Here is a 15684-nt window from a genome sequence, read left to right on the forward strand (position 1 = left end):
TTTCCACTTATGTTGTTTACGCCAGATACTCAACACCAAATGGAAGGATAAAGTCACCAACACAGAGGTTCTTCAAAGGGCAAATTTACCAAGTGTGACAACCCTGCTCAAGCAAAGACGACTGCACCGGCTGGGCCATCTGAGTAGGTTGGAAGACGGATGTATACCCAAGGACATGCTATACAGGGAGCTATCAGAGGGAACAAGAATAACAGGAAGTCCCAAGCTTTGTTATAAGACACATGCAAGCGAGATATGAAGGAATTTGGAATTGATCCTGACCAATGGGAAATCTTGGCAAGTGATCGTAACAAGTGGCGTCATCGTCTCCATCAGGGTATCGAAGTCCATGACAGGAGCTGGCTCCTACAGCTTGAAGAGAAAAGAGCCAGTAGGAAGCAAGGAGCTCCCAACCAAGATACATACATTTGCAATAACTGCCAAAGATCATGCAAATTATGGACTATTCAGTCACATGAGACATTGCAAACTATCTACATCATAGGCTGCAATTCCCACCGTCTCTCACAGACGAAAGGATGCCAACAACCAACCATCTGCATGAGTATAGAATAATAGAATATCAGGGTTGGAAGGGATCTCAGGAGGTCATCTAGACCAACCCCTTGCTCAAGTAGGACCAATCCCCAGATTTTTGCCCCAGATCCCTAAATGGCCCCCTCAAGGATTGAACTCAAAACCCTGGGTTTAGGAGGCCAATGCTCAAACCACTGGGGTTAGCTGGAGGTCAGACTAGATGATCATGACAGTCCCTTCCCTTAAAGTCTATGAGTCTATGAGGACAGTTGGACTCACAGTCTTTAGTTAGGCTCTCATCCTGCAAAGAAAGAGCTTGTGCTTAGCTTTACGAACTGTGAGCAGTCCCATTCACCGCATAAAGCTAACCATATGCATAGATCTTGGTAGGATCAAGGCATTGGAAGGGAAGATGCCACTGTTTTCATTCTCACTCTCTCCAATGCATATTAGTAGGGCTATAGCAGAACCTCTAGTTTCACTCCAAAGATCTCTTATAATTCCTTTCCAACATTTGCACCTATGACTTTCTGTGATTTCTCTGTACCCTCTGTGGGCTTTTTTTACTTGGCAAGCCTCTGACAATAATACTCTTGTATTAATATGAATAATAACTTAGCATAACACCATATATGGTGCTTCACCAGACAAGCCTGCAGTTAAACATGCAGAAAAAGGTTCTAGATGCTATCTTCATAATTTTATTACAAATTCAATTTAAATACAATTATTTTATATAATACAATTATTTGAAATATTTTATTAAAATAAATGTTTCAAGAAAGGATACACATTTAACACAGGTTCATTTTAATTGGTTGTCTGAAAAAATGTATGCCATACAGTAATTCAGTATTCAAAGGGTCTTGTTTCCTCTCTATACAAGTGCACCAACGAGAATGATGTCCATATATTGAGAAGAGAACTGACTTCTGAAAAAAGCAACTCATTCTAGATAGTCAGTTCTAATGCTGGAACAGTCACAGGTAAGGTAATTCCAAATGTGATGCTTGCAGAAAATTCTGCCAACAACCAAAGCCCAAAGATCTGCAGCACCATTATTATTATTTTTAGTCCTTAATGAGCTAATAGATGTACACGCATATGAAAATGATATCTGAGCCACACACTGCAATCATTTAATCAGCCGTGCTTATCCAGCACAATACAGAGTCTCACTTTAAGAAAGAGATTAGACATAACACCACACAGAAAATGAACCCCTGATCAACTCTGAGATGGAGACGTCCGTCTCAACTCTTCAAATTGGAGTCCAGCAGTTGTTGAGTTGTCTCTGCTAAAGGAGTTAAAGTGTATATTACAAAATAGCTCCAAGAATTTTTGTTTAAAAAAATCATTTTTGAAGTCTGTTTTACAGGCAAGTAGTTTTTTAGGTAATTGTAAATTGTAATCTCAGAGAAATACGATTTTGAAAAACTATTTTAAGTTACAGGACACAAAATTAAGTCCTCTTAATGTACTTATTAATTCACCTCCAGTTAACAATGTTTCCCAAACAAAGAGAGCCTAATCCTGCACTCCTAATTTGGGCAAAACTCCCACCCAATCTAATGTGACTTTTGCCTGCAGGATTTGGACCAGGATTATTATGCTTTTGTGCAGATCTTACCTTGCTTCCGAAGAAGGGGATTCAGTCACTCTGTGGCACCACCCCAATTCTCTGTTTCTGCAGTAAGCCACATATGGAGAAGGGCAGATGGGACAGGGTGCTATGCACATTATCCCCTTCAAAACTGCACAGAGTCAATTGAAAAGGTAAGAGAGCCTAAGGCTTTATTACTTTTTCTGTAGCTTGCTTTTGTGCCATTGACCCCAAAATCCCTGGAAGGGATGTTCAAGAGGGAGTGGCCTGGGAAGGAAACCCTGTTAAAGAGCCTCCATTACAGCTGTACTGCCAAGGAGCTTGCTAGGGCACCCAGGGCTAAAGTTAACAGGGTTGAATTTGTGCATGATTAACTGAGAGCAGAATTTTGCCCAGTTTTCCATTAATAAAAAATGTTAATATCCCATCAAAATGAGTGACATTTAGGTTAAAAAAAAAGCAAGCATATGATGGAGAAGAAAATATTTAACATACTCTTTAGGGATATGTTGACAGGTGTGTTTACTCACAGGATTTGTCCTTTAAAATCCAAATGAACTAAATCACTTTGGGCCAAATTCTGAAATCCTTAATTGGGCAAAGCTCCCCTGGCCTTAAATGGGATTTCACTCAATGTAAGCATGATAGAATCTGGCCCTTCGTCTGCTGGCTGAGAAATGAAACCACAGACTGCTGTTTCACACAGAGTCAATGGATCAAAAATTAAGTCTCCAGTGAAGAAAAATGTTTGAGAAATAGAAACATATTAAAGAGTGGTTATGGTCAGAAAAGGGGCTGTGTACAAATGCCATCTTCTTACTCATCAAATCTGCTCCCTGTATGTATCTTGAGCCATGTCACCATACACTAGAGACCTCAGTAATTTTTCCTAATTATTTCCTAATTCCTAATTATTAATAGTTGACCAGTTTTTTACTCCTGCTAATAATGTAGAGGTAACACATCTGAGGAAGACTGAGCTGGATTCTGTTCTCTCTTATAACAGTGGCTGAGATTTGCAAAAGAGCCTAAGATTGTTAGGCACCCAAATCCCACTGAAATTCAATGGAAGTTGGGCACTTTAACTTGCCTAGACCCCTTTGAAAAACCTAACAAGAACTGTTAAACAAAGTTCCAGCTACAGAATCTTTGCTGCCAGTGCTGATGTACTAACCAGAAAGAACCTCGCATGACTTTCAGATCCCACTATGATGTTTGCAGCATTGGCAATTGGTAAAAAAAAAGAAAGAGAGAGAGAAAAATGTTTTTCATGTAAACTAATGAAATGGTATCCTAGAGAGATGGCAAACAAGGAAATCCATGATGCCACTTTTAGAGTCACTTTTTTGAGTATAATGGCTCTTAAAGTGACTGGGAGTTTAAGAACACAAAAAATATAGCTTATTTTGGCAATTACAAGTAAATTGCAGTTGTATAGTCAGGAAATAGGGCTGCTTAGCATACTTTTACAACAGATTTTCCTGCAGGAATACAAAAATGTATAAAGTTCCTGGATCCGAAATAATCCCAGTAAATCTAAAAGTGAAGAGAAGCATTTAGGCACTTACCTTTCTGATGACAGCTACTTAGTAATATCTTTGCTCCAGTGAATCATCCTGAGGGGAACTCCTCAAAGAGATGGACCTTCTTTCAAGGACATCATCAATTTCAGAATCAGTGGCTCCCTGAAAAAGCCTGTCCGATTAATTTCATTGTTCATCTTCATAAGCACTGTTAATGTCCTTAGCCAAAAGCAAACCTATCAGCTGTTTCCAGGGGAGTTAAAACAACGTATTACTATAAGTTCGGGGCAATAAATCTAGGAGATTGTGCTCTATATTTCCCAGCGTTGTTGGCTGGAATCATGTCAGTGAGATAGCAGCAAGTAACACCAGCTTCCGTAAACTCACTGAAACGATGCCTCCATCTAGAAGTTTTTGAAATCACGCAACAAGAACAGTTCCTGGTTGATACAAGGCATAACCTGAAAATAATGGGATGAGCAGAGACAAAATGACTGCAAAAGTTTTATGAGCAGAAAATAGCTGAGGGTACATGAGTACTTTGAATGTAGGGTTCCAAAGAGGCAGTGTGGCTCAGTGGACTGAAAGGGAAGTTCTCCTCTAAGCTCTGTCATTGATTTACTGTGTGGCAAGTCACTTAAATGTTCAGGCTCAAAGTCATCTCTGGTGTAACTACTCTAAAGTAGATGGAGTTGTAGCAGGGATTAATGTGGAACTGGGAAGTGGATTTGCGCACTAGAGAGTATAAATGTTGGCTCTGTTTGACTTCATGATAAACATCTTTCTAAGTGGAGTCAAGGTCAGTTACACTGAATGGCACTATAGCTACGTCTACACTACACACCATTTTTGGCAGCATGTGGTGTACATGTAGCTACACACCACAGTGAAAAGAACACCACATCCACACTCTGATGTGTAGCTCCATGTGTCAGTGAAAGGCTCTGGCAGAGGCAAGGCAGTGGGGAAAGGCTTCAGCAGTGGGGCAGCAACAGGACACTACTCTGCTAAAAATAGCAAGTGTAGAAGGAGAGGCAAAGCTTGGACATGTAGAGAGCCATGTAGAGTATGTAACTCACATGCATACCCACACCCTTCAGATGCGCCTTTACTCTCCTCACCTAAGCCATGCTTCACTGTTTACACCGCTACTTATACCTATGCTAGAATATACAGGGGATGTACACTACAGGCCACCAAAAGAAGCATGCAGGGCAGATGCACCCTTTGTGACGTCAGGATGTGACAGCAACTGTTTTAATTTTAAGATCCAGAGTTCTTAAATATCCCAGTGAAATGAAAAGTTTGATCCTGCAACCCTTATTCATGCAAGTTCTCCTGTTGACTTCTATCATCCTGTTATGAGGTTAGTATTTATTATTATTAACCCCATTTTACAGATGAGTAAAGGGACACTGAGAGAACCAGTTTCACTCCTTGTGTAACTTCAGTGGGGATATTCCTATTAGTAAGGGTCAGAAAGTTGGCCTGGGGAGCGGGCATCATGGTTCAGATATACATCCTTTCTCTTTTAGTATCAATTAAATGTATTCTGTGCATTTGTTAACTTAGAAATAAGCCAAACAGTGTGGAATGCTTTGAGTAGCTCTGAACATGTAGGTATTTGTGCAAGGCAGCCATGGTAAAGCAGGGCTGTGAATTGCCAATCACTCCCTTAGATCTATTTAAAATTGCATGGGATACTAGGCTAGATCCAGGAATGCTGGATCCCCACATTAGCAAAGAGATAGCTGTCAATAATGGCATCCAGCTGGCCACTGTGCAGGTTAGGCTCATACATGAACACAAGTACAGTGGCTCACTCCTCAAGATAGTTCAGAGTGCTATTCATATGGACTAGCTGCAGAAAACGTATCAAAAAAGCCTTTCTGCTTCAGCAACTGTACTGAAACCATTTCCTTTTGTTCATTCATCTCTCCATGCTTTAGGGTGTGTGGGTTCCAACATTATTACACCTCTTTTTATCCTAAGTCACCCTGACATTCTCAATCCCTTCTCTGTTACAGCCATGGACACCACTGCTGCATTCGTGTTGTATACAGAAGTGGTGGTGAATACCAATGAGACAATACTTAGTTCAGACCTAGCCAGACATTTTTGGGTGAATACTCTGGATGCTGAAAACCCAACTGGAACATTTATATTATATGTATGGGGGTAGTGGGAGACTGAGTGGACAAAGAAACCTATAACCTGGGAAGGGCAGATAATTAGGTGACACTGTCATATCGGCACCAGCTGCTCTTGAGTTGTAATATTAATACTCACAAAGGAAAGTCTCTGCTTTGCCTGGTTTGAGGTTAGGAGATTCTGCACTCTCTTGTGGATCTTTTCCCAACTGAAATGAGGATTGGAGTATAATCTGCAAAAATGTATCAAAACAGTTACATCCCAAATTCTCCTCTGCCATAAAGCCTTTTTTTTTTTTTTGCCAAGTACCTTATTCATAATGTCCTTTTTCACACACTGATCCATTAAATGTGGAGCTGACAGGTATAACCAGTTCAAGAAAAAGCAAGAGAGTTTCAAGAGGTGTTTGACCCTCTAGAAACACAAAATACACCTCTTCCCCGAAATAATGCGACCCGATATAACACAAATTCGGATATAACGCGGTAAAGCAGCGCTCTAGGGGGGCGGGGCTGTGCACTCCGGAGGATCAAAGCAAGTTCGATATAACGCGGTTTCACCTATAACGCGGTAAGATTTTTTGGCTCCCGAGGACAGCGTTATATCGGGGTTCAGGTGTATGTGATGTCATTGAGAATATGATGCACTATTTAAAGGACGCACTTAAAATGGGACTCAGCAATCTTTTGACTGAGTTCTTCTTACATGGATGTGTTAGTAGTGTACAAATAAAGAGAAGAGGAGAACCTGACGTATTCTAATAGTGTATCTTAACAGATATTAGTGGCCAAGGCCACTGTTCAGTAAGGCATGTGAGTAGTTCCACTGACTTCAACTCACATATTTAAAGTTAGAAACCTATTTAAGTGTCCTGCTGATCTAAAGCACAACAGGTATTTTCTTCCTTCTTCTCCTTCTTTCCCTTTTCTGATCTTTCACCCTATCTTTGCCCTTCTGTATCTTTATGAACCTTTTCCTCTCTCATTTTCATTTTTGTCTCCCTCACACTCATTATTCTCAAACATGCAATAGTTTTACCGGCGGCTGGTTTCTCACAGACCACCCACCTACCCCTTCACGCTATTTTTCTTTTATTCTGCCATTTCCTTCAGCTTTTTATTATCTCCATTCATCTCTCGCTCACTCACCCTCTCTCCCTGCTCACATTTGGTGATACTTACTGCTCATTCCCATTCCTTCACTTGAATTATGTTTCATTTTCCTTTTGCTGACATTTTCTCCTTTCTCCCCCACACCAGGTTCCCCACCTCATTCTTCCCCTCATGCTCTCCCCATTTTTCCTAACTTTTTCCCCGTCTCCTCAAATATTTTCCTTTTCCCTGCCATTCTCTTTCTCTCCCCTTTGATGCTGTCTTCTGCTCTCTTGCACCATCCCTCCTCCCCCCACTGCATACAGCAAAATAATCCAAAGAAGTCTTCCCCTTCCCTGTTGGCAGCATTCCCTCCCCTGCACAGAGTGTCGTCAATCAACTATAACATCTTTAAAAGGCTGCATTATAGATGGTTCTGCCGTGTAACTAAATGCACAAATTAACGTTATCACTGAAGCCTCCAGGCAATTTGGACATTCGGTTTAAGTCATGCCTAATATGTTCTGCAGTGCAGGATTTGTACTCTCTTGGGCAGGACCAGTGCATTGATAACAAGCAGGAAATGAATAAGCAAAATAAAATTTGCAGGCAATGTCACCTGCTGGTTAGAACAAAAGGCCAAACCTCTGGGTTCCAGCCTGCTCTGCCACTCCCTTACTTTCAGGTGAAGACACTTAACCACTGTATGCCTCAGGTCCCCACTTGGTAAAATGGCCTAATGCTGTTTTCCTAACTCACAGAAGAGGTGTGAGGATTAATCAATGTGCATTAACATTATTGAGAAGTAGTGCAGCTACACCTGCTTTGATTATTATAAGCAAAGGCAAGACTGCTCCTTTATTCCTTGGGAGATAAAGTCCAGGATAAAGATGATTTTTTCTTTTGTCCAAAAGCTCATGTTAAAGTAAATGAACATGAAAAGCACCACAATGATTCTTTTTATAGTCAATAAACATCAGCCGCCAAGGAACAACACGTAGTCGTCAACAAAGTGCAGCGCTCAGCACCATACTTCCATTATGCGCAGCAATTCAGAGAGCAACTATGCTTTGCAACTCCAGTAAAAGAAAACAGTATTTTACAGAGCTGATCCGCAAAGTGCAGAACCAACATATTGTTTGCAGGGCTGCACATAATGATAATGAACAGAAAGAATCCAGTTCTTTAAGTGCAGTCCAGGTGATCTCCAATGTTAATCTGATATCATTGTCTCAGTTTAGCCCTGCAGTATATTGCACCACAAAACTATCTCCACAAGCTGCCATTTCATAAATTGCCACACAACCTTCCAACAACAACAACAAAAAACACCCTTAGGTTTAATGAGTTAAACTGTTCAAAATCCTATTCTGAAAAAGCTGCCTAATTCGTTTGTTTGCTCACAGAGATAACCAATCTTGATAAAGCTCCGACACAAACCACACGTGTACCAATAACGTTCACACTGCTGTGTATAAAAAAACAAGTTTTCAAAACACAGTCTCTACACACACAATTTTTTTTTTTGGCACATTAGTATTTGCAAGTGATTTCCTAATGGAAGCTCTGTCTCCATGTGCAAAATGGGCATAAAATACATTTAAATTGGATTTGAACATATAAATGATATCACTTGACACATCCAAGAGATCATGCACACACAAAAATCACATGGGCTGGCAACTGTGTGCACAAAAAGAGGCCACTTTGAAAATTTGACCCCACAAGTTCATCTTACCCTTGTGGCCATAATTAAGAGTTACATGCGAGATTTGGAGATTTGGACTTTGCTGAATTGGTCAAGACCGCTTCTTCCGCAGAACAATCATGCTACTATATCTGTGAAATAAGGGGCTGTCATTTTTCTAAGTTAAATTATTTTAGTAATTTAGTCTACCCAGAAAGAGAGGCTAGGATAGGGGGCTTGAGCAGAGAACTGGTCATGCCAGAAAACCATTAGAGCAGCATAAAGGAAGGAACGCTCTTTATTAAAGAAATAGCATGTAAAAGGATGCTTTATTAATCAGAAAACACCACAGCTACTTTTGTACCTGTTGGGTTGCATAAGTAAAGGAATTGGATACTTAACTTTTTGAACTTTAGGCATCTGAATATGAAAGTTTAGTCCTAATCGCCCATTTATATTATAGTTAAAATTGTTTGAGCACCTAATCACAACGCTTTGCAATACAATTTGTCCCATCTACACAGACAAACATATTAGAGGAACCCTCTTACAACACTATGTTTTTTCTGTTCTTGATGATCCCTTGAAGATAAAGAGTCACCAGTGCTTTATTTTCACCTGGCATGCAATGGAGGGGAATTTAGCCAAATTAAGCCATCCTAAGTCTGAGGCTAGTCAGCACCTCTTTTTTCACACAAAAGCACCTATTTTCCCATCCATTACACAGACCTGTAAATGGAACATTATCTTTCTGGACTCTTCAGCCTACATACTACATAGAACCCAGCAGTTAGAGAATCAGTACAAACTGGACAAGGAATAATCAGCAACAAGCCATTCCTAACAATGACCCTGATCCAGCAAAACACTTAAGCATGTGCTTAACTATAAGCATATGAGTATTCCCAGTGACTTTATTGTAGCAAAACTGGGACTACTCACATGCTTAAGTTAACTAAATGCTTAAGTGCTTTGCTGGATTGATGCCTAATGGGAAAATGATTTAAAAGTTATTTTGATTGATATCCAAAATACTCTGTGTATGGAGGGTTGCGGGGGGATGGGAGGAAGGTGGGATTAACGATTATTCTGAAAGACCCAAGCAGAGCACAACTGTTCCTTAGATTTTCAGATCTTGGGGCAGGGACTGTCTTTTTGTTCTGTGTTTGTACAGCGCCTAGCACAACAGGGTTCTGGTTCAATACAAATAAACAAACAATAATATATGTTCTTGACAATTTTTCTCAGAAAAAGACCATTTTTTCTGTCCTGTTAAGTTTCCCATGTGCACTCTAAAGCGTAGAGCTTTTTCCATTTCTTCTGCAAAACATACTGAACTAGCTTCAGCCTCCCCCGAGGCAACATGTGGCTGCCAACAAACTGTTCTAACCTCTGACCTGCATGTTCTGCAATGCAGGACCAATGGACACTAGAGAAATTATTCTTCTTGTACTTTTGGCAACAAATTTCCCCATTCAGCCGAGGCAATCAACAGCCCTTAACATATTTCAGGGTGATAGCGGACTGAACTCAGCAACGATATCAGCCTTAACTTCTATCAGGTTAAAGTAAGCCTCAGTCTGTATTTATAGATAGATACATTAAAGGAAGATTGAAAAGATTGGGACTGTTCAGTTTTAAAAGTCAAATATCCTGGGACATGATACGGATAAAGATTAATGAATGGAGCAGAGAAGATAAATCCTAGCTCTTCTTTCTCACAATATAAGAACAAGGTGGGCAGTCAGTGAAGCTTAAAGGCAACCGATTTAAAGCTGATGAAAGGAAATACATTTGTTGTCTGTTTTTCACACAGTGGATCAGTTGTGTGTGGAACTAATTGCTACTAGATATTATTGTGGCCAAGAGCACATTTTATGGCTAATAAGAACATCCAGTTACATAAGGTATGATTTAAAAGATCTTTACAGTACATAAGCCTCACCTATCAGAACATAAGCCATTAACCATTAATTAACTGGGGTTAGGAAGAAACTTCTTCTATGAATGTATTTTTCCCCAATTGTTCACAATGGGGTTCTTGTACCTTCCTCTCAAGCATCTGGTATTAGTCACTGTCAGAGACAGGATACACTAAACGAGAAGAACCACTGGTTTGTTGCTGTATTGCTATTCCTATGTTCCCATGTACGTTCGCACAGGTCTATATCTTTTAGTAATCACTGAGTACTGTCAAAATGATCCACAGAAACATATCTGAGAGTCACAAACTCGACACCCTCAGAAAGTAGCTTGGATGTTTTTGGTCATTCAACATCACTGCTCCTACTTACAGTATCATGTTACTCAATTACAGATTTTTATACAGGATCAATAACCTGTGTTGCAGAGGAGAGGGACTCCGAACAGGACTAGGTGATCTGTAATGTGGGGAGGTGGCAAATGACGCTGTGCGGTGAAATGTCAAATCTCCTTGAGTAGGAGAACTGCCTGGGTAATTTACAAGTTCATCTGTTTCAAGAGATGATGAATTATGTTCAGATGTGGCCTGTTCATCCGGTTCCCTGATAACCTGTGGAACAAAGAAACATTTTTCTTTAGTTAGAAAGGACACAGGGAGGAGGGCAAGGGGGGGGAGAGAGAGACGGAGGAGACAGTCTACAGTATTTTGTTGCATTGGGGGTGTGGAATATCAGGCTGAAGTTGAAAACTCATAATGCCATATGTATAAATGGACTGTTTTAAGTATGAGCAAACCCCAAATCTGGGCAGGTAAATGGGAACACTTCAAAAATCTGGACCAAACAGCAGCTCTTATTAGTTGTGAGCCTCATTTTCTAATAATAAGCAGAATCAATCACACTGTTGGACAGCTAACCATTAATCACTCACAAAAGCTAATAAAAGTCAACATTTCAGCCAGTCAGAAACAAGTTTATTTGTGAAAGTGTAGCGTAGCGTAGGAACAGATAAGCAAGCTATTTCTACTGTAATGCTCTAAACCCTAATTGTGCTGTATTAAAATGAAGCTCCTTCCCACAGTCAGTCATCTTGACTTTTGATGTTGCAAGGGACTAAGTAGAAAAACAACACAAAGAAGGACAGTGAAAAAGGCCTATAAAAAACCTGCACCTGCCAGTTGGGAGTTTTTTGGAATATTGACTTCAAGGTGCTTGTGATAGGACAACAAAGAGGTCTGTCTACAGAGCTTATAATTAAATACAGGGCCAGAGCTTGTGCAACAATGTCACTCAAAGCAAACATCTCCATTCTCTCAGGCCCTGAAGCAGTCCCACTTTGGATACTGCTCTTCAGTTCTCTGGCTGGGTAAAAAGGAGAGCAGAATTTGGCACACTTTCTTTAGAAGAGCCACCTGGGGCAAAAGTACCTCATTCCATTGTTTGCCACAAAAATATACCTGTAAGATACTTTCCCATTTACCGTTCAAATCAGTCAGTGATGAAGCAGTGTAACACAGTTCAACAAGAGACAGGGTGACTTCCAAATGAGCTCACTCATCAGATATTCTGCTATGGAGAAAGACTCAGGGGCACTGTAAAAGGACGAGACTTTTACTTCACTCGTAATGCAGCACAAGCACAATGGAATTTGGTCCAAACTCACCCCATCCCTGGTATTTGCATTTAGTCTTAACTAATGCAAGGGCTGAGGCAAATTTTAGCCCGAGCTCCTTCCTGAGCAGCCTATGCTTCAGGATCCTCCCTGAAATAGCTCTGGTCAACCATGTGACTCTCTCTTGGCTCAGAGAACTCCTCTTTAGCCTTTTACATTCCTGAGGTCAAGCTAATGAGCTCCTCCTCGCCTAGCCACCAGGGCGAGTCAGCTCAAATCGCTTTGCTCCCCTGCACATGGTCCTGTGTGCTGACACCTGGTCATAGATGCTGATGGATAAGCCAGTCTCTGATCACAATCTTTTTTATTCTATGGGTGGATTGTAGTGCCAGGAACTAATTCTGATAGTGCTATCTTGATTAAGCCAGGTAATTGTGGTGCAACTTTCCATAGTACACCTCAATCCTGATCCAAAATACACATATCTATTTCAACCCCATACATCCCTTTTGAGCCAAGACTCCTGACTGTGCCAAAATCAGAAAAAAATATAATCACAATTGGCGCTAACACATCTACTACAGTGGCCAATGATTGAATGGGAATGGAGAATGGACAACCTTTTTCCTCCAATGTGGTCTTAGATTTTGGCACATTGGTAGGATTTAAATATTTCAAAGTGAATTTAGTACTGGTGAAAGGTGGTAGATTGAGAGCACCGGAGATGGAGATGTGTATTGCAGAACAGTAACGCAAACCCTCTGATGCTATCCTATCGATGTGCCTCAACCCAGATGTGTAGAGACCATGTAGAAGTAAGATAGTTCACATTTATTTCTTGGCCTTTCTGCTGAAGTTGCTGAGAAGGATATCAATCAGAGTGGTGGTGGATTTTTTTATGTGAATACCAGTCCAAACTGAGACTATTAACTAATTGCACAGAGACATACAGTAGCTTACCAAACAGCTGTCAGATAGAGTAATGACTTCCTGTTAATACTGCTCTGAGACTGAATTGAAGTGATGACTTCAGGGCAAATGGCGCCATATTCCATTATTAAAACTGTATGTTTGTCTAGGCCATGATTTCTATTATAATAGATTTCCATGTAGGTTTGTCACAGCCTTAATATCTAAAGTCATGGGTCTTTGTCACCCTGGCCAGATCTCTAGTGAGCTAGATTCTTCTAAGGAGCTTTACAAATTTGGCTCTGTAGATGTCCAGTATAATGAAGTATGGGTAACTGGCCTGATTTTTAAATGGTTTCAACCTATTTTTATGGCAAAATAAAGAATTTTTGCTGAAAACAATGTGACCTGTAACTTTTTGACATTGTGTTCTACAAATTTGTGAGATTTTTTTCCACCCCATAACCAGAGCAGAGCTTTTCTCATAATTTCTCATTACAGATAACCAGACTTAGCCATTACTATCCCCTGAGCCATCAACTGCCCTCATTTAATTCTCTTTTTAAAGTATGTAGATTAAACTACTAACAGACGAGATGTAATTTTACAGTTATTTTTTAAATTACCTTAACTGAGGAATTTGATGCTTCACAGCTATCAAAAGATAAAGCTAAAAGAAAAAAGACATTTCAATGGCTGATTATTAGCATTTACTCTTACATTACTACTTTCACTGTTCATCAACAAATTAGCATTGAACTCAAAACGTAATCACAAGATGACTAAAAATGTTCCTTGTAGAGTATAGGAATATAAGAGCTGCCATACTGGGTCAGACCATCTTGCCCGGTACCCTGTCTTTGACAGTGGCCAGTACCAGAGCTTCAGGGGGAGCGCAGAGGGGCATGGATCAGCGTTCATGTCACACTCCCCATCAGTACCCAGTCCGGGCCAGGGAAACCAATGATCCTACCAGCAGACCAAATTTGGTGATGAATCCTGGTCACGTGCCACTTGAGGCATGTTGCACATACACTAAGAAGAAGGGGGAGTGTACACAACAGAGCAATTATGGAGTGATCCACACCTGTCTTGCACACCCGACTTCTGGTAGTCAGAGGTTTAGGGTCATACCGAGCATGGTGTTACATCCCTGACCATCTTGGTTTAATAGCCACAGATGGACCTATCCTCCATGAACTTATCCAGTTCTTTTCTGAATCCAATTACACTTCTAGCCATCACAACATCCCAAAGCAACAAATTCCACAGTTTAGCTGTGTGTTGTGTGAAAAAGTACTTCATTTTGTTTGCATTAAACCTGCTGCCTATTAATTTCATTGGGTGACCTCTGGTTCCTGTATTGTGGTAAAAGAGAAACAACACTTCTCTATTTACTTTTTTCACACCAGTCATAATTTTATAGACCTCTATCATATCCCCCCTTAGTCATCTTTTCTAAGCTGAGTAGCCCTAATCTTTTTAGTCAGTCCTTATAGGGAAGCCATTCCATACCCTTGATCATCTTTGTGACCCTTCTCGGAACCTTTTCCAGTTTCACTATATCCTTTTTGAGATGGGTCAATCAGAACTGGACACAGTATTCAAGGTGGCATTATGGTATTTTCTGGCTTATTTTCTATCCCTTCTTTAATTGTTCCTAACATACTGTCAGCCTTTTTGACTATCACTGCGCACTGAGCGGAAGTTTTCAGAGAACCACCCATGGGTGACTCCGAGATCTCTTTCTTGGGTGGGAATAGCTAATTTAGAATCCATCACTGTATTTGTATAGCTGGGATTATTTTTTTCCAATATGCATTACTTTGCATTTATCAATGTTGAATTTCATCTGCCATGTTGTTGTCCAGTCACCGATTTTTGTGAGATCCCTCTGTAACTCACTGCCACTTACAATTTCTACAGCCTAATGTAACAGTCATAATTTAAAACCTCCCATTGGTCAAAGGAATTGCAACAGATGACCTAGTCTCTTTAGACCACCAACTGCAGAAGTAATACATAGTGCAGTGATTCTCAACCAGGGATCCAGGGACCCCTGAGAGGCTGCGAGCAGGTTTCAGGGGGTCTGCCAAAATAAAGCAGAGAGCAGGACCGGCATTAGATTCACTAGATCCCAGAGCGGAAAGCTGAAGCCCGAGTCCTGTCACCTGGTACTGAAGCCAAAGCCCAAGCAACTTAGCTTCATGGGACCCCCTGTGGCGTGGGGCCCCAGGCAATTACCCTGTTTGCTACTCGGTAACACCAGCCCTGGCTTTTTATCTACTGGATATGAAGAAAATCAGATAGGTGGTGGAGTTTTTATAGCATGTTGGGGGGGGGGGCCTCAGAAAGAAAAAGATTGAGAACCCCTGACAGTGGATATGCTGAGGTTAATTCAAATGACCAAGAAACTGAAATATTATGGTCCAGATTCTCTCCTTTGCCAACATCCGTTTGGCACAGAGAGGAGGAACTGTCAGGATCAGGGAGGGGGATCTGAATGTCAGACTTTGTTGTCTCCATCTTGTGAATTATTACTAATGAGAAAGTCTCTTCAGGCACTGAAGTTTTGCCAGGTGAAATGCACTGGAGGATCATGTCCTCAGTCCTACCTGTGCTGGCTCTGCAGGGCTAACAAGAGCAAAG

The 15684-nt window shown here is 40.7% G+C and overlaps 1 protein-coding gene across 3 annotated transcripts in view; it reads right to left on the reverse strand.

Moving 5' to 3' along the window:
* Positions 1–1340: 1340 nt before the first annotated feature.
* The window catches only part of SPATA6L (spermatogenesis associated 6 like), a 34884-nt gene continuing 20540 nt past the window's right edge, over positions 1341–15684 (reverse strand). For 2 of the 3 annotated variants that reach the window (XM_054031383.1, XM_054031381.1), the window contains exons 9-13: positions 13662–13705; positions 10932–11125; positions 5953–6046; positions 3709–3825; positions 1341–1834 (exon numbers count right to left, since the gene is read on the reverse strand). In XM_054031383.1, coding sequence (XP_053887358.1) covers positions 3727–3825; positions 5953–6046; positions 10932–11125; positions 13662–13705 — 431 coding nt within the window. In that variant the 3' untranslated portion in view covers positions 1341–1834; positions 3709–3726. Of the gene's footprint in view, positions 2225–3708; positions 3826–5952; positions 6047–10931; positions 11126–13661; positions 13706–15684 lie in introns of all 3 variants that reach the window. The other variant, XM_054031382.1, reaches the window with a different exon arrangement.

The sequence above is a fragment of the Malaclemys terrapin genome, chromosome 6 (assembly GCF_027887155.1).
Source record: "Malaclemys terrapin pileata isolate rMalTer1 chromosome 6, rMalTer1.hap1, whole genome shotgun sequence".
NCBI lineage: Eukaryota > Metazoa > Chordata > Testudines > Emydidae > Malaclemys > Malaclemys terrapin.